Raw genomic sequence first — 20,596 nt, forward strand, 5'->3', positions numbered from 1 at the left:
ACGAGAGTACTTGTGCTACCGGTGTATTTCATTTCAAGTACGCGAGATGTTCGTTTGGCCATTTTTGCCTTTAATCTGTGAGCTGCCGTTTGATGTGAAGTGATGCTTCTGAGTCACTTGAGAAAACTGCTTGCTCAAACAATGTCCGTTCGGCATGCTGACAAATCCGTACAGAGTTCCTCCCAAGACCGTTACGCACGATGTAAACAATGTGTGTTCGATATGTTTGAAGGTAAAAGAAAGGTAAAGAGCAAATTTAAACATCCATCCAACGAATCGTTTGCAAGCAGTGCAAGCTGGCAGCGCAAACAAAACTCGCAACGTTTCACTTTCATTAGTGGATCGCGCGATGGACCGACAATCGGGGAAGGCAAACAAAAGCGCAAACAAATTGTTTACAAATAAATAGCGGCATTTATTGAGCGGTGTCTTATCCTAATGTATCACTAGCGGTCGCTTGACGAGGTGGGCGCACTGGACCCTTGCTCCCACTGGTCCTTAATGATGTCTGCGGCCCGTTCGCCAATCATGTAGTCGATTGCGGCCGACTGCGCCGAAATAGTGGTCGGCACCACGCTCACATCCGCCACGCGCAAACCCTGCACGCCGTGCACGCGAAGATCGGGCGCTACGACCGCCAGCGGATCGCCGGCCGGTCCCATGCGGCAGCTGCCCAGCTGCTGGTAGGCCGTGCTGGACAGCGTCCGTATCGCGCAGCGCCAGTAGTCGTCCTCCCGCTGGTCCCATTGCTCACAGTTCGGCAGCGGGATGCCCAGGACGCGCGCATCGTACCGCCGCATGGCGGGTGACTTCGAGATGCGTACCGCCTCCTTGATGCCTTCCAGCATCGTCTCCACATCCCGATCCGCGCCGAAGTAGCCGGGATAGATCTTGAGCGCACTGTACGGGTTGATGCTGCGCAGCTTCAGGTGTCCGCGCGATTCCGGATGCAACAGCACCACGCTAGCCGTCCACTGATCGTTGCGCAGCGTTTCCAGCGGGCGGTACACCTTGTTGTAGATGGCCGTCTTGATGCGTTTGCCCTTGCGCAAACCCAGCCCGCCGTCGGAGACGAGCGAACCGGTCGAGAAAACGATCGCGATATTCGGCACGCCCGGTTCGGTGGTAGCGTTCTCGGTGCGCACGAAACTGATGGCCTCCACACCGCCAGGGACGGTCAGGGGGCCCTCGCCCCGGAAGTAATCACCGAGCGAACGCAGCTGGAAGCGGCTGTCCGTCAGCAGCGCTTGCCCGGTTTCGTTCAGCACGAACGTCAACCCATTGAAGACGGGACTGTCGACGAACGATTGACCCACCGGGAGATTGCTCACGAGCGGCAGGTTAAAGTTTTGCAGATGCTCCCTCGGTCCGATGCCGGATAGCAGCAGCAGCTGGGCGGTGTTGATGTTGCCCGCCGTTACGATCACCTCCTTGCGTGCGCGCACTTCGTAGTTGCGGAAGTGTCGCGTGTACGTCACACCGTAAGCCGTTTGTGTGTCGGGGTTGATCAGTACCTTCAGCACCTGGCTGTAGGGCTGGACGTGCAGGTTGGGCCGTTTGTAGAGCACCGGTTCAACGAACGCACGGTACGCGGTTTGGCGCATGCCGCGCAGTCCCGTCGTCTGGACGTATGAGACGCCGAGCTGCGATTTGCCGTTGTAGTCGAGCTTGCGGTGGCCGGCTTCACGGGCCCCGTTCACGAAGGTGCGCGCCAGATTGGTGCGGAACGTTGGAAACTCGACGTGCAGCTCACCGCTCTTACCGTGGTAGGAGGAATTTTCTAAACCTCGCAGCTCCGCTCGTTCGGATTTGAGAAAGTACGGGAAGAGATCGGCATGTGACCAGCCCGGGTTGCCCTGTGCGGCCCACCGGTCGTAATCGGCGGGATTACCGCGCCCGTACAGCATGTAGTCGATAAGGGTCGATCCTCCCAGACCTTTGCCGTGCGGCAGACTGCACCGTTGATCGATCATGCCTGTCGGCGAGGTTCGGAAATTGATGCTCATCGTGTTGGACTGGCGTGAGACGAAAGCAAGTCGCTCGTTGTACTTACCATAGCAGGAGGTGTTTTGTGCCTCGGCAATGTCCGCCCAATTGTATTGGGAGTTTTGCAGAAAGGTAGTCAGCAGCGGAATGTTCTGCAAGTCGTTCTCGCCCGGTCCTGCCTCTAGCAGCAAGATCTTCCACTGCGGGTTTTCCGACAGACGGTTGGCCAGCACACATCCGGCTGCGCCGGCACCAACAATTATGAAATCATACTCCGGCACCGACTGGCGGTAGTTAATGCCCTCTAGCCGCAAAAAAAGAAGTAGAACAAGAAGGACAAACATAATCATTACTAAAAGTACACTCTTTTTTCTCTTCTCGTCAAAAGCACGATCACACAACGTTGGTTAAATCACTAAAAGATCAGAGGGAAGAGAAAACCGTTGCGCTTGTCATTTGGCGGGAGTAATTTCTCTTTTTTTCTGTCACAAATTGTGGCCTTTGGTTTCACTTCCGGTTTGGTTCCAGCCGCTGGCGACTATCGTTGGAGTGATGTCCGGTTTGAAAGTGCACAAACTTAGCTTTAACAGTTGTTGGATACCACTCGCGAGCCGACAAAGCTAGGGTGTAGGTATTGGAATGAGACCGTCGAATCTGTTGCCTACCGTCTGGATAATGCTCGTTAATGTAGCGTCCTGCATGGGCCAGCGTTTTGAGCAGTAGAAAAAATCCGTTCGCGGTCAGTGCACCATGTGTCGCGATTAGGATCACCGCGATCCACAAATGCTTCATGATGCTCCTTTGTTCGAATTGCAGCCCACTGATCGTATCCTGGATAACGCTCGCGATCAAACGACAAACTCGACTCAGATGACTCCGTGTCCACTCTGCTCAGTGTCCCAAGCGCAACTGATCAGCGTTGGTACGTCTTTAGCGGGACAAAACCATGAACTTGGCAGCCGTTGGACGATCGTCCAAGACCATGACTTTGGGCCGGGGTAGACCTGGCGCGACTCTGTGCGTGTGTGTTGATCGCATGCTTTGCGGTCGGGAGTGGGATGCGTGTCGTTGCTTTTGTGCCCGAAGATGAATGATGAGTTGCTGTGTCGCAGTTGTTGTCGTTGGCCTTTGCACTACCGCCTTACCAGCATGCGTGGCTATGATCGATCGACTGTTATGCTGTTATGAAAATCTATGTGATAAGAGGAGATGTAATAGAACGAATTTTCGCGTTGTGTTGGAGGTGTGTCTGGTAGAACATTGGGATAGGAACACATGTTTTTGCGAGTGAAATGTTTTTCTCCTGACACGCCATTTGATTGTTTGAGGCGGCGTGGAGGCGTGTCTAGCAACTAGTCGTTTTTTGCTGCGTTTTTTTCGTGCAAAGAATTCCGTTAGGATTGAGCTAAATTGAGATAGGTTGTTGTCTTGGTAGAAAAAATGATTTCTTTTAATGACGCTTATAAAGTGTAACGATGTGTTTTCGGTGTAAGCAAAATAGCCCTTGTTTGTCAAAGAACGATAAGTTCATGTATGTGACTTTTAAATACTTTCAAGAAGTACTTATGTTTATTCTACCATTGGTATGAATCATGACCGAATATTGCGTCTTAGGACCTCATTTTTTCCCGAAGTTGTGTTATTTTGTGCGCTTAATGCTATCTGTTGTATGAGTCGCAAAAAAAAAGAAAACAATTAGCGCACTGGCGTACATAACCGCCCCTGCTAGTAGGTCAGTCAAACCTCAAGTCAGTCAAGTCAGAAGTTGTCGGGCTTTGTTTTTACTTCTCAGCTCGCACACTATGCTGGTGTTCCAAATCGGTGTCAACGGTAAACTTTCTCCCGTTCTGTTTTTGGCACGAAGTAGAAGTCATTAACTGACCTGTTCAATGTATCCCTTGGCTTGCAAAACAACGAAAAGCACTGTAAGTTGAATGTAGCAACTAATTAACCTGCATACTAGCAGGAAGCTTCATAAACGCGCGGAAGAAAAGTTTGTTCACCCTTGCGCCGTGCTCGGACATAACATGTTTTGAAATTTCAGTTTTAACTTTGTGTGTGTGTGTTTTTTGTTGTTGTTGTTGTACATCTTCCGTTTCGACGGTTTTAGCAGTTGTCAGGCGCCACGAATCCTACTGGAGCTTCGTATTAATCTCACGTAGAGATGCGAGATTTGCTCCTGCCGTTGCACTTTCTCCGCCCGTTTCAGCGGCTGGTGGCTCCTTCGTTCGGTTACGGTTGATCATTTGTATCGACTGGAGATCATTTGTATCGAGAGGACTGGACACGCTGAGGTGCGAGCTCGCTGGACGTTAATCGCTTATTGCCCTCGACTAACAGTGGAATTTCTTTGTCCTCCCGGCCAGAACGCACGGTGGAAGAAAGTACGGCGAAGCTTTAGCATAAGCGAGTGCAGCTACAGGTTGTCGTGCTTTGTGAGCCAATGACCGATGGTTCTATATCTGGCCGCCGAAGGAGGTTGTTGTGCCTGCCGTGGAGCAAAGTTCGTTGTCCGTAAGGATGTTCTTTCTCTTCGCATTCGTACACCACCACCCGGACAGGGTGAAAAGAAAAGCGATTGCAATTACATAAGTTATTCGTGGTACTACGGCGGGCTGCACTCCCTTGTGCAACAGTGATGCGGCTGCCGTGCAGTGTACGGGTGCAATTGATTTTTGACCAGCACTGGTGGAGTGTCTGGCTGAAAACCGGTTCCGGAAAAATCTTCACTATACGCGGTACGCTGTAGCTTGTCAAGAATTGTGATGTTTGTTTTATTTTCGTTTGGGGGTTGGTGCTTTTGCAATCAGAATAGGAGTTGTACAATTCTAGGAAGGAATTTATTTTGCTTGCGATTGTGAGCAACGTTCGTAAAAAAAAACTAAAACCTTCGAGTATAATAACCGTTATATGTATAGCTTCGACTGGCCGCTAGCCTATTGGTTGAACATTCTTCACTAGAAAAAGAAGACGTTCCCAGGGCGGAAGTGGTCGTGTGTCTGGGACCTGAAACAGTTCTCTTGTTTTACCATTTTGGCAAAACCCGTGAGCAAACATTTCGATTTCAGTTTCGTTTGCAACGTTAGACACATACCGGGACAATGCAATGAGGCAGGCACGAACCGGAGCATGCTTATCGGCTGAGTTGATTTAGTCATCGGCATATGTGTTTGGGGCCTCGGTTATTGATGGTGATGGTGGGAGAGTGTGGCGCTGTCACTGTTGTTTGTATAATAAATGGCTTAATTGGTAGGTGGTGGTATAGGTTTTGCCTCAGTGAATCAGTCATGTGGAGTTTGGATGGTGAGCCAGACTGAGGTCAAAAGAAGCACACGAACGAATATTTCAACTGTAACTTGGTGTAAATGGAAGATATTAATAAGATATTTCCACTCTTCTATTATTGCTTACGATGCAATAATGTACTTTCTATCTGTTTAAAAGTGTTGTAACGAATTGTTAAAACAGAATAATAAATAGGCCGCGTATGCGACTTAAGTCCATACAGAAACGAACTTTTATCTTCTGCCAATTGTTGTCTATAACTTCACTTTGGATATCGCTTTGGCTTGATGCTGAATAATTCGTGTACAAGACGCCCTAAAGCTGCGACCTTCAGTTGATCTTAAACGTTTGGCTGGTGTACATTGAAAACATAGAGAAGATTCTGGCAAGTTAAACTTACGCGAACGGAAGCCTATGGTCGTTAAAAATGTTTATATGTGTTATTCTGGCAGTTTGGTACTCATTGCTTATGTAATGATCATTTTAGTGAGATGTACCAAGCGATGAAAAACATTCAATGAAGTTCGAAATTATTCTTTGTTTTGGGAAAAAACCTTCAACTAACAATAAGGAAACGTCAGAATATTAACGTTTAAATGTAACTGCCCCGTTAAAAGTGAGTTTTGGGAGTTCGCCATATGCTGTTTCGAATTGTGGTAATTAGTTCATAATGGTGAAGCTCATGATTCCCAATTAATTCTTACGATTTTTTCTGTTCGTAAGATTTACCAATATAGTTTAAATATAGCATAGCTATGTCAGGGTTGAATTATTTTTGTTTCTTTTTAAAATTTTAAAAGTAAGGAGTTTATTCAACTTATAAGGGTTTATTCAAAGTTCTATTATTTCTGTGATGTTCAATGGATATTTTTGCTTATATTAAATACACTAAATTAATTATCATAAAATATTTACTCAAATCATTCTTGTTTTTTTCTCTTTGCAGGTCTGTATTCTTTCAATGGAGTTTGGATAAATTAAATATTAAAAATGTATGTGGTGTATTTTCAATTATTGTACCACATACCAGATCGTATTTTACTGCGGAAATTGTATGAGGAAAATCGAAAACATGACAAAAGTTCATGACACGTATGTTGGCTTTAACAAAGGAGGGCAAGACATCTCTGTGATTGACCAAGGGTCTGTAGGCAAAATTTACCTTCAAAAATAATTATTTTTACTGTCAATTTTATTGTGGCCATTCTGTTACATGATGTAGTTGTTAAACGCACCACGGACTTGGTGCATGTTTTCAATGGACATATTTAATATTTAATATTCAATATTAAATTATTCAAAAATTAAATATCATATCTAGTGCATATTTTTTAGACACCTTCACTACATTCTTGAAAGAATAATCGATATAATTTGACCTATTGCTGCACATTTTCGTTACTAAATATAAAGTAATGAAAGAATCTGATGGTTAAATGTTTTTGAGAAACTAATCATAAAATGAAAAATGTTTGGTTTCTCATTTTAATATTAACGGATTTATTTAAAAATGATATTAAAGGTTGGGTGGTTGTTTAGTTTATAGATCCGTTGAATCTCTCAATATGATGTTAAAGCTATTTCTACTTTATCTTAGGTTCAATTTATACCAGTCCTATACCAGTGCCCGATCAGGATGAAACGCAGATTGCATACATTTAGGAGTAATCGACCCTTCGAATGTCGTTGCATTTGAATCGTCATACTATACAGCTAGCGGCGCCGTTCTAGTTCATTGCCCCAGTCCCAAGAGCTTTTGATCAAATCGGACGCTTTTTCAGCTATCATATACACCGTCGCCTGGGTATGGCCATTGGAAACAGGAAGCATTACGCTTGCATCGGCTATTCGTAGATTCCCAATGCCGTGTACTCTTAGCTCCGGTGATACCACTGCTTGTCTATTATCTTGCCTTCCCATAGGACAGGTTCCGTACGGTTGATCGGCTGCATGGCCTACGTGACGTACGACGCAGCGCCAATATTCGTCCGTGCCGTACCGAAGCTTATCACAAGGGGGAACGATCAGCTTTCTGGACTGTAGGCCAAGCTTTGTAAACTCTTCGCTGTGAACAATCTTAAGACATTCGGTAATGCCGCTTAAAATTTCCTCCATATCGTTTGGGGCGCTGAAAAAATTGGTGTAAACCACGGGATTACGTGAAGGGTTTGTGGCGTTTAACTGCACGAATCCTCTCGACGCTGGTCGAAGGTGAATTAGCCCGAGTGAAAAATATTCCAGTGTACCGCGTGGTTCGTACTGGAACAGAATCTCGTGTGTAGGATCAGTATTACTGTTCTGTTTGGTCGTGCTTAAAAATGCTATTGCTTCTATCATTTTCTGCGCTGCGTATGGCACTGTTCGATTGGTTGCGAGATGCAGCGGAAACGATACTAATCGAAGGTTCATTGTCGCTCCTACGGGAAGATCTGCAAGTACCGGAATTTTCAATGCGTCCAGCTGCGCTCGGGGGCCAATTCCAGACAACAGCAACAGATGTGGTGTAAATATAGGTCCTGCCGAAAGGATGACCTCTTTGGTAGCCCGTAGTTTTCGTTGTTTGCCATTAACAAGCACTTTGACTCCTACCGCTTGCCGGTTCATGCCGTTTATCAGCACCTTTGTGACACGTGCCGATGACATGACGTGAAGATTGTTGAACAACTGTTTCACGGGCCGAATGTATGCGTCAGATGCAGTGATGCGCTTGGTGCGGTATTGTGTTAGTTGAACGAACCCAACGGTTTGGTTCCTTTCCGCGTTATAATCGGCCGTACGTAGCCCGAGTCGGTTGCAGGCTGAAATGAAAGAACGTACCAAAGGTGATTTTTCGCGTAGTCCCGCTATCGGAACAGGTCCACCTTTTCCACGTTGCTGGCGTGAGGTCGAGGAAGCATTTTTGCGAAAATTTTCAAGTTTTAAGAAATACGGAAGCACACTCCGATACGACCAGTCCACATTTGTTTGTTTTGCCCACGCATCATAATCTGCTTCACTGCCTCTGACGTAAAGCATATTATTGGTTAGCGTATTGCCACCCAATCCCCTGCCGGTCGGTATTTCGCACCGCTGCTCTGGAGCACCTGTTTGAAATTGGTACAAATATGGGTGTAATCTGGCTGAGTGATAAATCTAACATCGCACCAACACACACACTTACCCAGACAAGAGCCCATCTGCCGCTGGGCCTGAAGATTCCAGCTTAGATCCTTATCGCTTGGGCCACCGCCAGCTTCAATTAGCAAAATGTGCCACTGTTGTAATTCGGCAAGCCGGCTAGCGATGACCGAACCGGCAGTACCACCACCAACAACTATGAAATCATACACTGTCCTATAGCTCTCCTGAGCTGTGAATTAAACGAGAAAGTTCAATGACACGATAATTCGACGCTTGACATTGCGGCTCGCGGCGGCACGTGGTTACCTGGCAGACTGACTGGCGGCGTCGGTGGGGACGACGGTGCTGGTGGACGTGCGCTGTGCAGCCATTGCTGCTTTTTAACGTAGAGTGGCCACCATAAAAAGGATTGTGCGAGACTCGCAATGGCAGCGATGAGCAGTAATGGTGTAGTGGTCCAGTGCATGCTTTTGCGAATTCAACAGGGACAAACTCACGAAACGAACGTCGACGCAGCCGAAAGTAAACTGCTAAACCGGTACAGAACCGAACTGTGGGAGCACCATCATTCTAAGGTGTTTTGGTTCTTGTCTGTAAACATATACTCGGGAACCCTCTAGAGACGGGTGTGCGTTTTGAACAGGTTTTCTGAACCGACAGCGGACGAGAGGCTAGAAATGTTTCATTTTGTTTGCTTCATTGATTATGGCTTGACCGAAAAGAAAGATCGGCAAATGTTGCTATTTAAAATAATTCACCAGTTTTGGTGATATTTACGATACTTTTCACCAAAAAGCCACAACAGTAGGCTAGGCATTAGATGTGATAATGATACGATGTTAGGTGGAAACCTGTTTCCTTCGCCAAACCATAACACTTTTTGCAGATGAAGTAGAATTCTGAGATGGATTTAATTGACGTCTTGGAAACAATTGATACAGACCATTTCGGGGTCTTGGTGCGATGAAATGAAGATCACCTGCCAGGCGTAGAACTATAGGCAGTAGTGTGGTATAAAATTATGTTTTCTGGATACGCTTATGGACCTTGGATACGTTGTATCTTCGCGTTAACGTTTTGCTCTGTAGAGTTGCTAAATGCATAATTTTCTTGAGCAACAAAGGCCAATGACCTTCTCAGGCTACATGTAAATTATGAAAAATCTATTATGGTCAATTGTAGACCTGAGATTGTTGGGAAAATCACAGCCAAAAGAATTTTATGGTAAATTATCTGAAGTCGTTTGTTAAGGCAATATTTTTATTGGTCATCAGTCCGCCATCAACAATCAATATCATCAGCTAGACAAGATGAGCAGTGGAATATATCATTTGAAATTCTATTTCAACATTTTGAACATTTCATACTGCATTATCTTGCCTGCATTTTTTCAATAAAATAGGACAAAATTCATGCTTAATCACCTATTTTGATTTGAGTGAATCATTAAATCAATTCAAACTGTCAACATAAATGTAGCAAAAAGGACAAGGCTGGTCAAACAAATTAAAGTTTACACAAAGTACAAGTTATCTTAATATGAAAAGTTAATGCAGCTTTACCATCAATTTAGCTAGATATTGTAAGTGAATATGTGTAACCATATTATTTTCTAACAAATCTGTGAAACACAAATTGATTTCCGTTAAAAAAGCCAAAATATCAATCCTTGCAATCTGCCTTTCGCCTGTCACACTAAACATGTGTGGCAAAAACGCAGACACAATAACGGTACGAGTGGGCGAATAGGGTAGGTCATGTTAGATGCCGTCTTAACTCAAGCCCGGAACTATGCAATGCTGAGCGCCATTGAAAACAGCGCTGCTCATTGAGACGGCGGCATTTTTTTGTTGCACAAAGTTAAAAGCATTCGTACGATAACCTTCCTGTTCGTCCCTGCCGATTCGACCAATTAGCTGAGTTACGGGCGCAAATATTAGTGTCAATAGCGTCCGATCGCAATGGTGATAAAATGCTACGGTGAAGGGTACGTACCATCCACGAAATAAAATTTTTCCTTTCATATTGTGCTTGAGAGCTTAGGTTGAGAGCATCTACTATAGGTTGCCGTGGAAAAAGTCTTATTTAAAAAGGAACGTTTTGGATTGTGACTCGTCGCAGAAAAAGGCAAATAAATCTTTTGCCCAAGGAACCATTTCGCTCAGCACTTAACGTGAGCTGCCGATTAGCGAAATATGGCGAAATGTGTTGATGCTGAATCATTTAGCTTATAATCGTTAGCATAAGCCTAAATCAACGTAAACATTTTACGATGCGCTATGATGCTTTGCCTCATGTCTTATGCTGTACCTAAAACGGCAAAAAACGCTGCGAATTTTATTTGTTTTGGTGCACTGTTTGATGGTATTCGAAGACGACCATCGTCGATCGATTGATCAATTCACCTGCCATTCGTGCAGAGACAAATAAAACAAAAGTTGTTGTGCATTTGAACTTGCAACAAAACAGCTAAAAGAAACAGCCATCATAGCTATGTTGACCCTCAAATTGATGCCGGTTAAACGATAGTGTTAGCTTAAATCCTTACCCGGCGACGAGACTGGTGAACTTTGGAAGATAGTGTGAAGAAGTGGAGTAAAATACGAAAGCGAACGGCTGCTAATCAACCATTGACAGTTAGTGTCAGTGTGCCAGTGCTATGCCAAGGCCCTCGTCTAAAGCTGACCTGGGTACCAGCTTGGTTTCCAAAAAACCGGTGCATGATAGTGCTGGGAGTGACACAAGACAAAAACGATGTTAACGGCAGACAAGCACTTCCTACGGAACAGATCTTCATCCATATGCAATGCTAATGAATTTAAATTCCTTCCGTGTTGGAGGCTGGGTCTGAAATTGTTCCTTAATGTATCCTTTACTGATAGGCAAGCCTTTTGATGGGCTGTGCTGTATAAATAAAGAAAAATCTGAAGGGGTCAGAGCCAAAACTGGATGTAGTATTTTTTTATTAACTCAAGAAGGGCTAGGAAGGTTAGAAATAGTTATATAATGTTAGATGTTTTACATAATTATTTCATGATACCGGTTCTTTTGACCGTTTTATTTTTTCAAGAATAAATCAAACATCCGTAAAAAAAACTTTAGATATCTTCTTCTTCTTTTTGGCTCAACAACCGTTATCGGTCAAGGGTTGTCTGTACCATTTGTGGAGTTGGATTTTAGTGACTTTTGGATTACCTCCCATAGCAGGATAGTCAGTCCTTCGTATGGCGGCACGGTCTATTTGGGGCTTGAACCCATGACGGGTATGTTGTTAAGTCGTACGAGTTGACGACTGTACCACGCGACCGACTTTGAGAATTCTTAGCCTAACAAAAAAAAAAACTTACGCTAGAGGTCAACATCCGAATCGCGTTTTGCTTAAATTTCCATAACTTTGTCCTATCCGCACGATGCATAAAGGTACACGTGCGGCAGCCTATCATTGCCGATTTTGAGATTATCGATTCCATGCGCTGGATTACTGAAGTAGTAGTCTGGTAAGCTAAGTTGGTTAACAGTCTGGTTCTTTTGGCTGACGTGACGTGGTATGGCGTGCGTGACCGTGAAGTACTCACAGCGGAACTATGCGCTGCGGGAAAAGCACCAAAAGCAAAAAGCACCTTTAACTCCGCACCACCCTCCGATGTGCGGAATTTTTATAGTTATCAAATGCAGTGATCACTTTGGTGCCGTTGATATTGTTGCTCCGTTGTGTGTTTTATCATCCCTCCTCCACGGCGCCCCGGTATATGCACCGTTTGAAGAAGGGTGGTAGATCGCTCGTGCGGAAAGCAGACTAGTATGATAGTAGAGGGGCTTTATTTTTTGTTTTTGAAAACCACTTTGAAGGTATTGTATGACCAGCCACACCGAAAGAGACAGAAGGAAAAACATGCCCCTCACGAAGGATTTGACGAGGAGTAGTAGGACACGATCTAACATCGATAGCTTAGTTTCAAATCGCATCTCGAGCGAAGCTGATCGTTCGAAGGTGGACTCTCGTTAGTGACATTGCGTGTACGATGGGTGTTTTGCAGGACTTACTACGAGTGCACGATGGCAATGGGCGTTTGTTGTTTCTAGTGTTCTTGTGCTTATACTTTACGGTACGGTGCTCGGTGTGCCAGTGCCCGGATACTGGTGGGTTAGGTGCGGAAGATCCGGCAAATGTGCGATTGCTGCAGGAAAACAGCATCAAGCAAGCTTCTTTGCTGAAGAAATATGACTTTATCATCGTCGGTGCTAGTCCTTCGGGTTGTTTGCTGGCGAATCGGCTAACTGAGATTCGTGATTGGAATGTGCTGCTCATAGAGGCCGGTGAGCAGGAAAATCTGTTCGTCCAGGTGCCTATTTTTTCGGCGTACCTGCAATCTACCAGCTATAACTGGGGATACCTCGCGGAACCGCAGAACTACTCTTGCTGGGGTAAGGATGTGGTGATGGGATAGATTTGGACAATGATCGTGGAAAGGGAAACTGTTTGCTAACGTTACATTTGTTACCTCCGTAGGGATGAAGGATCAGCGCTGTAGCTATCCGCGTGGTAAAGGTCTCGGTGGTTCGACACTGATCAATTACATGATGTACGTGCGCGGAAACAAGTACGACTACGATCAATGGTCAGCGGCCGGGAATGATGGTTGGTCGTTTGACGAGATTCTACCGTACTTTGTCAAGTCGGAAAAATCGTACCTACGCGAGGTGAACCGATATCACGGCACGGACGGCAATCTGGATGTGCGGTACCTGCCCTATCGCACCCGGCTGGCCAAGCTGTTCGTGAATGCGTGGCGTGAGCTAGGTCTGGAAAGTGTGGATTACAACGGCGAGTCGCAGATCGGTGTGTCGTACATACAGTCAAACGTTCGCAACGGCCGCCGGCTGACGGCGTACACCGCTTTCCTTGAGCCGATACTCGATCGGCCAAATTTGCACATACTTACCAATGCGCGTGCCACGCGTGTGCTGATCGACGCGACTACCCAGCAAGCGTACGGGGTGGAATTTATTAAGGACCGAAATCGGTACACGGTGTACGCGGATAAGGAAATTCTGATGACCGCGGGTGCTCTGCAGACTCCGCAGCTGCTAATGCTGTCCGGTGTTGGGCCGAAGGAGCACCTGCAGGAGGTAGGCATACCCGTGATAAAGGACCTGCCCGTCGGCCAGACGTTGTACGATCACATCTACTTTACCGGGCTCGCATTCGTGACCAACACGACGAACCTTTCACTGCACGGGGACAACGTCCTTACGCTGGACGCCTTTCTGTCGTTTCTGCAAGGCCAGGGTCCGATGACGGTGACGGGCGGTGTCGAGGCGGTGGCCTTCATTCGTAACACCACAAATCCTGAAAGTGCGGCCACTCCGACCGTGCTACCTAACATCGAGTATATACTCACCGGCGGTTCACAGGCCGCCGATCACGGCAGCGGCATCCGCAACGGGTTCCGGCTGACGGACACCATTTACAGCATCTATAAACCGCTGGAAGCGAACGAGCGAGACGCAATGACGGTCAATATTGTGCTGCTGCACCCGAAGTCGAAGGGGTACATGCGCCTGAAAAGCTGCAACCCACTGCACTGGCCGCGCTTTTACTCGAACATGCTGAAGGAGCAGGAAGACGTGGAAACGATTCTGCAGGGCATCCGGTCGGCGTTGCCGCTGATGGACACACGGGCTGCCCGCCGTTACGGTGCGAAACTGTACGATGTACCGTTGCCAAACTGTGCCAGCTTTCGGTTCGGTACGGATGACTACTGGCGTTGTGCCATTCGTACGCAGACGACCTCAATTCACCACCAGATAGCGACGTGCAAGATGGGACCGCCGAGTGATCCGGACGCCGTCGTATCGTCCAATTTGAAGGTGTACGGTGTGCGGCGGTTACGGGTGGCCGATGTGGGAGTCATACCGTATCCGACCAGTGGACACCCTACCGCTACGGCGTACATGATCGGCGAGAAGCTATCCGATTTGATAAAAAACGAATGGTTAGGGCAAAACATCCCTACCGGTGGTGGTGCTGGTGGTATCTAATGCTGGTGCGACGAGTATTAAGGGTTACTGTTGCGCCGATTGGTAGAGAGCACCATGAAGCAACGGTTAAAAATGGAATCGATGAAAAACGCGACGAAGCAGAGCAAAAGATTGTAAAGGCGCTAGAAGTGTGATAAGCGTGTGGTTCAATATCGTGATGGTCAAGGGTAACGATGATTTTAAAATTCCATTTTATATTTTTTATCATCGGAGCGTTGGTTCGTGTTCCATGATAATCGGAAATCAGCTATCGCTAGCAGCCTGGCGTGGAGACCGCATGTGGTATCCAGTTTCGTGAACGTCTCTTTGTAACTTCCTTAAACACCAACGACGATCGGTTGAAAACACAACACAAAAAAACTCGATAGGGTGTTTGATATAGCCGAGTTGATGATAATGAAGACAGTTAAGTTGATGATATAATCGTTTGTTGTTGGTGTGGAACTGCTGAATGTTGGGAAGATAGATGATGAAAGCGGGGTGTGAAAAAGGCGGTCTGAGGCGCTTCAATAGGTTTAATAGTTGTTGGTAAATAGCTAATAGGTAAAGTTTATGGTAAATAGTTGTAGACAAAGAAACGTCGTTTTATGTTAGAGTTTGATCTTGATTGATTCAGCATTATAGAATAAAGTGAATTGTGGGAACATGTTACGATGCATGCACTCCTAAATATCGGATATGAAAGAAAACACAATATCGAGGAACACCCATTTAACAATCAATGATCAATGCAATGATGCATTTAATGAGTCTGATGATGAGTCTGATGATTGAAATAGGGTTCGTCGCTTTTACAGCAAGCATATCATTTGTGCACAACACTGGGTCACAATATTGTGTTTTGGTGTTAAATAAATTGATTGCTTTCCGATATTACAAAACAGGTCAAAAGCAGTCATTTGGAATATTGATAACCCATCCTGAATAACTACTTCTTCTCCTCCATTTTGATTAACAAACTATGCAACATATGCCATGGTTATTTAGGATTTTGAGACTCATTATGCGGGAATTTCAGTCTTTGCTACTTGTTAAGTCGTTCGAGTGGACGACTGTACCACTGGACTGTATCAACTATACCTATATAACCTTTAGAAGTACAGCAGTAGTAGATTTAACTTAGCCTAGCAAATCAAAGTCAATATTCCATCGTTTAGAAAATATAATTTGACGCTAACTAATCGACGATCTTAGGACGTGCCTTGACGTCAAATAGCTTCACAATATATTATATCTGGTTAATCAGCAGGAGGACATTTATTAAGCATCTTGATATTGGGAAAATTAAATGTGTTTAAGAGCACATGGAAAGAGGGTCCAGAATTATACATCCTCACATGCTATATTGTTGCTAAATACGCTAGGTGAGATATTCATCTAAATAACGTCAACATCGAATGAAGCCCTTCCCACAATACAATACGCCTAACAGTATGCAATTTTAAATAGGGTTCGTCGCTTTTACAGCAAGTAAATCATCTGTGCACAACATTGTGCTCCGTTGTTTTGGTTTTAGTATCAATTTCTTGATCATTTGAAAATAAAATAATACAATTCTAGTTGGCTATTGCACTTGGCTGTAGTTCAACGTAGCGTAAGATTATTTTCCAAACAACTTTTCATTCCCAACGTCATCAATTGAGGTTGCAAGACTACGTTTCAATTAAAGCAAACAGATCGATTAAGTCTCCAGTTCGCAGCAGAGTGGATAAAGGTGTCATTAAATACATAACACAGTAGATTGAATTGAAATTCTGATCACAAAAGTCTGTACTTTTCCAGTATATTGTGCGCCGTGAGGAGGAGAGGATGCACGTCACCCGTATCGGGAAGATGGGCGGAGAACATTCAATGCCAAATGAAAGAGAAACGTTGTGCTGCTGATTAACATGTCTTTATATTACGCTTTTTAAAGTTTAGTTAACAAGGTTCATTTATTTATTTTTCATTGTTTGTTTGAAGTGTGCATTTAGTTTACATATTTTTAATTTTGTTGAGTATTTTCCTATGTGTAGTTATTTTTTAATTGAAATTTACGTTCATTGTTTATTGACTTATTAAAAACCAGTTCATGTATTTTTTGATGCAAATAGGTACATATACATGTATAAAAGGATATTTCAACAAATACTCACTTCTGATTGCTTTGTTTGGCCGAATCCTTTCACTTTTTGTGCTCGTTTTGCTTCCTAGATATCATGTAAACCAACGTTACAGCTTCCGCTCCAGATGTCAGTGACTGTTTTCGTGGTTCAATACCAACCAGCAATGATGAGAGGCAGTTTAGTGGCACAACAGGTTTTCGCATCGTTAAAACTGTTCGTCTCTGCTCTGCTTTGATTCCTTTTTACACGTTTCGTCTTAGATAAGCAAGTTTTGGCCAACTTAAAGTGTACTGCATGTTCTTTCATTGCGTCCTTGGCAATGCAACAGCCGTTGGGTGAGAGCGTCCCACCACAAAAGGGACATCCCGTGGCCTTGGCAATGTAGCCCTTCCACACACGATGACCGTATTACCTTGGCTTTTGTGGTTCTGCTTCCATCACAAATCAAGTGCACAATTCAAGGACCATTACAGTTCATTGACTGTTGACAGTGTTGCTGTAGGGTGGGTTGTTTAATTAGATTAAAATTATTTTAAAGGTATATTTCAATCAGCTTTTTGCTTTATGTTGTTAACTGAATGTGAATAGTTTGTTTACCAATACAATTAGAAAAAAATCCGCGTGGCGTGTAAGCTTGTTCAAAACAAATTTCATATCATTCTGTCTCCCCATCATTCTCTACCAGCAGGCTTGTATACGCTGTACGATTTGTTACATCAGATTAAATTGATATCGCTCATCGCGTACGTCCGATCGAACACGTAATCGAGGTGGTTAGGCATTCGTTTAATTTACACTGCACTGCAGTTGCTGATGGGACGGAGAGGAGTGAGAAATTTAATTGAATAGAGTATAATTTGCCAAGTGATGGTAGCATCTGCTCGAATACAAACCTTAGCGTTCTCTCGCTTACTTGATTGTACGTCGGCAAACAATCACGTACAATTAGATCGGAAATGCATGTATGCGAAAGGTTATGTATTTCCTCTCCGAATTTGGCCTTAAGGCTATCAATAATTACCACTACTCACTTGCTAGTTCTTCATTTGTAAGTAAAAAAGAGCTATGTTGCGTAATTAAATAAAATAGATACACAATTTTATTATATTCATTGGATTTCAGCGAAATCTAAGTGCACAACATGTTTGATTTACAATTATCACTAGCAACTCAATATTACAGGTTTTATAAATAGTATAAATAGTATATGTTTTCTCTTGTGGGAGATCTCGTATAGGAATTAATAAGTTGCATGCCACCGCCGTGCATAAACACTCTATCTGACTAAGGGTTAAAGTCTCCCAAGTAAAAAAAAAAACATTCTCCTATGATCAGTCTACGTAAGCTCGTTCCAATCTTGCTTGATCATGTCGGCACCCTTTTCGCCGATCATGATAGTGGGCGCATTCGTATGGCCCGCCGGTACATCCGGCATGATGCTTGCGTCGATCACTCGCAAACCCTTCACACCGTGCACGCGCAGTCTCGCATCCACCACCGCGGTAGGATCCTTTCTCGGGCCCATTTTGCACGTACCCACGTGATGGTAGATCGTGAAGGTGGCGTGGCGCGAAAAACATTTCCAGTAGTCGTCCGAATCGAAGCGATAATGTTCGCAGCCCGGCATCGGAATATCTAGCAGCCGGGCATTGTACCGCTGCATCGCGCCCGTCCGGCTCAGCTCGATTGCCTTCCGGATGGCACGCACCGAAATGTCCAGATCGTACGGATCGTCAAAGTAGTTCGGCTCGATGATCGGATACTGGAACGGGCTGGAACCGTTCAGCGAGATGCGTCCCTTGCTGCGCGGTCTCATGATCAATGGGAAAACCGTAAACCCATCGTAGTTCCGGCGCTGAATCTCGCCAAACAGGGTTTGGAACGTTTTGTGCTTGTAGTTGAAGTTCACCTCGTAGGTGGGATCGGCCCCGATCGTACCACCGATGTGCAGCAGTTCATAATCGGGCCATCCGTCTGGATCACCCGGACGCTCAGAGTCGTAGAATGCGATGGCTTCGCACCCGCCAGTAGACGTGAATGGTCCACGCTTGTCGTACTGATACTTCATGAAGTTGTCCAGCCGGAACACGTTCTTGTAGGTGAGCGTTTGGGTATTGTTCACCAGAAAGGTGAGACCACCGGCCGCGGTATGATCCTGGAAGTTGTGCCCCACCGGTAGATCGGCGATCGGTTTGATGCCGTTTGCGCGCAAATGGTCGGCTGGTCCAATGCCGGAAAGCATCAGCAGATGGGGCGAACCGATAGCGCCAGAAGAAACGATCACCTCTCGACGCGCGCGAACCGTGTGGAAACGGCCGGCGTGAAAAAATCGGACACCATTCGCCTGGTTGGTACTGCGGTCGAACAGGATTCTCGTCACCTGGCTGTTTTTCTTCACGTGCAGATTCGAGCGGTTGCGCATATCGTACAGATACGCCACGTTCGTACTGTCCCGTTTGCCATCCTTCGTAGTGCTCTGGATGTACGAGACACCGATCTGGGTCGGCCCGTTGTAGTCGACGTATGGGGCACCGTCCTCTATTGCGCCCTGCACAAACGCTTTTGCCGTGTCCGAGCGGAACCGTGGATAGGAAATGGTAAGCGGACCATCCTTGCCCGCGTACGCCGGGTTCGCGTCTGGTACGACGCTGTGCTCGAGCTTCTTGAAGTACGGCAACACCTCCTTGTACGACCAGCCCGGATTGCCCAGGTCGGCCCAGTGGTCAAAATCGCGCCGATTGCCCCGCGTATAGATCATGTAGTTTAGTACGCTCGAGCCACCCATCACCTTGCCACGGGGAAAGCGACACTGATTGTTCTTGAACGCCAAACAGTACTGGTCGCTCGGCTTTGTTCGATAGTCCCAGTTGATGTTGAAGTTTTGCAGATAGTGGGCCGCCATCGGGATGTCCATTAGCAAATTCTCACCAGGTCCTGCCTCGATCAGCAGCACCGACCAGTCCGGCACTTCACTTAGCCGATTTGCCAGCACACTGCCGGCCGATCCGGCTCCGACAATGATGAAATCATATTCTGGCCGAACGACCGGTTGGCTTGGCAGCTCGTGCGACATACGCTCGCCGCCATCCTGCAGGAAGCTGAGCATCGACAGCAGACTATCCTGGGGTCTGCTAAAGCTCACCATCCCCAGAATACCGGCAGCAAGTGGTAGGTACTGCATGTTGGAACAGCAGCAGGACCACTAGCACACGGGATAACACGGGATAAACTCACGCACTCGTTATTTCGTTCTTTGCGCACAGTTACACGTTATCAATGGGAAATGATTCACTAAGAGATCAACACGCCGGCTCGATACATAAGTCCCATGCCAAGGTTCGTCTGTAACAACTTGGCACTGAATTTCTGCACAACGCTACCAACGCATGCCGTTTCGCGACTACGCTCGTACTGAGTCCCGCGGCCGTCAATATCGTGCGTTTTAAGCAGCTACTTCCCCGTCTCCGTTACTAGACACGAAGCACGATGTGTGCAACTGTAGCTGTGTGCAAAACGAGTCCCGGGGAGTTAGTCATTTAACAAGTTTTTCGGACGCTCCCTGTACTTCCTACCGTTCTACTCGAATCTATTTAGGGATTTTCCAGAATACCCTGCCCCTGTCATCTTCACACACAGTCCCTTCTAGACCATCTCTTTCAGATTTTTGAGATGAACTTTTTTACGGACGAGAAGAATGCGCCTAGAACAGTGTGCGAGCGAGCTTTTGTGGCTACGTGCGCTGCATGCATTGCACCAATGTGAGTAATGCAAGAGTGAGATGTGTAGGGCGAATGGAAAGGGAGATGGCAAAACCTTTTGCTAGGGTGCGAGAGCGAGAAGATGTTTGATGTGAAGTGTTGAGAGAACAATGAAACAGCTAGTAGGAGAGGTACTAAGACTGCGCGTAAGAATCGAGTGAAAGGGGCAGTAATGCACAAGGCGCGCACTGATAATGGTAGCCGGGAAACTACTCATTCACCTGCGCTACCGTAAGTTGCTCGCTTCCGCTCGTATACTCCCGCCAGTCAGATGTACGAATAGTTCATCCGACTGGTAAC

The 20,596-nt window shown here is 45.8% G+C and overlaps 5 protein-coding genes across 11 annotated transcripts in view; 2 read left to right on the plus strand and 3 right to left on the minus strand.

Moving 5' to 3' along the window:
- The window catches only part of LOC120898671 (flotillin-2), a 154,167-nt gene that overhangs the window by 10,498 nt on the left and 123,073 nt on the right, over positions 1 to 20,596 (plus strand). The window lies entirely within an intron of this gene.
- Positions 392 to 2,952, minus strand: LOC120898664 (glucose dehydrogenase [FAD, quinone]-like). The gene is made up of 3 exons (XM_040304807.1): positions 2,652 to 2,952; positions 2,054 to 2,290; positions 392 to 1,975 (listed from the first exon to the last, which is right to left on the minus strand). The coding sequence occupies exons 1-3, from the start codon at positions 2,776 to 2,778 to the stop codon at positions 447 to 449; spliced, it is 1,893 nt and encodes a 630-aa protein (XP_040160741.1). The 5' UTR covers positions 2,779 to 2,952; the 3' UTR covers positions 392 to 446.
- On the minus strand, positions 6,748 to 8,913 carry LOC120898669 (glucose dehydrogenase [FAD, quinone]-like). Its single transcript, XM_040304817.1, has 3 exons — positions 8,698 to 8,913; positions 8,432 to 8,620; positions 6,748 to 8,354 (listed from the first exon to the last, which is right to left on the minus strand). Exons 1-3 carry the CDS (start codon positions 8,855 to 8,857, stop codon positions 6,985 to 6,987), a joined length of 1,719 nt encoding a protein of 572 aa, XP_040160751.1. The 5' UTR covers positions 8,858 to 8,913; the 3' UTR covers positions 6,748 to 6,984.
- On the plus strand, positions 12,189 to 15,084 carry LOC120898660 (glucose dehydrogenase [FAD, quinone]-like). Its single transcript, XM_040304801.1, has 2 exons — positions 12,189 to 12,816; positions 12,902 to 15,084. Exons 1-2 carry the CDS (start codon positions 12,414 to 12,416, stop codon positions 14,431 to 14,433), a joined length of 1,935 nt encoding a protein of 644 aa, XP_040160735.1. The 5' UTR covers positions 12,189 to 12,413; the 3' UTR covers positions 14,434 to 15,084.
- LOC120898668 (glucose dehydrogenase [FAD, quinone]) lies at positions 17,607 to 20,066 on the minus strand. The gene has a single exon (XM_040304816.1). It carries the CDS (start codon positions 19,717 to 19,719, stop codon positions 17,875 to 17,877), a length of 1,845 nt encoding a protein of 614 aa, XP_040160750.1. The 5' UTR covers positions 19,720 to 20,066; the 3' UTR covers positions 17,607 to 17,874.

This window comes from Anopheles arabiensis, chromosome 2, assembly GCF_016920715.1.
Source record: "Anopheles arabiensis isolate DONGOLA chromosome 2, AaraD3, whole genome shotgun sequence".
Lineage (NCBI taxonomy): Eukaryota > Metazoa > Arthropoda > Insecta > Diptera > Culicidae > Anopheles > Anopheles arabiensis.

Coding starts and splice junctions, on each gene's coding strand:
- LOC120898664 (XM_040304807.1), bottom strand. CDS start 2,778: ATGAAGCATTTGTGGATCGCGGTGATCCTAATCGCGACACATGGTGCA. Junction 2,291..2,651: donor TAACGAGCATTATCCAGACG/GTAGGCAACAGA, acceptor TTTTGCGGCTAG/AGGGCATTAACTACCGCCAG. Junction 1,976..2,053: donor ACAAAACACCTCCTGCTATG/GTAAGTACAACG, acceptor CCTCGCCGACAG/GCATGATCGATCAACGGTGC.
- LOC120898669 (XM_040304817.1), bottom strand. CDS start 8,857: ATGCACTGGACCACTACACCATTACTGCTCATCGCTGCCATTGCGAGT. Junction 8,621..8,697: donor GCCGCCAGTCAGTCTGCCAG/GTAACCACGTGC, acceptor TTTAATTCACAG/CTCAGGAGAGCTATAGGACA. Junction 8,355..8,431: donor GCAGATGGGCTCTTGTCTGG/GTAAGTGTGTGT, acceptor AATTTCAAACAG/GTGCTCCAGAGCAGCGGTGC.
- LOC120898660 (XM_040304801.1), top strand. CDS start 12,414: ATGGGTGTTTTGCAGGACTTACTACGAGTGCACGATGGCAATGGGCGT. Junction 12,817..12,901: donor GCAGAACTACTCTTGCTGGG/GTAAGGATGTGG, acceptor TTACCTCCGTAG/GGATGAAGGATCAGCGCTGT.
- LOC120898668 (XM_040304816.1), bottom strand. CDS start 19,719: ATGCAGTACCTACCACTTGCTGCCGGTATTCTGGGGATGGTGAGCTTT.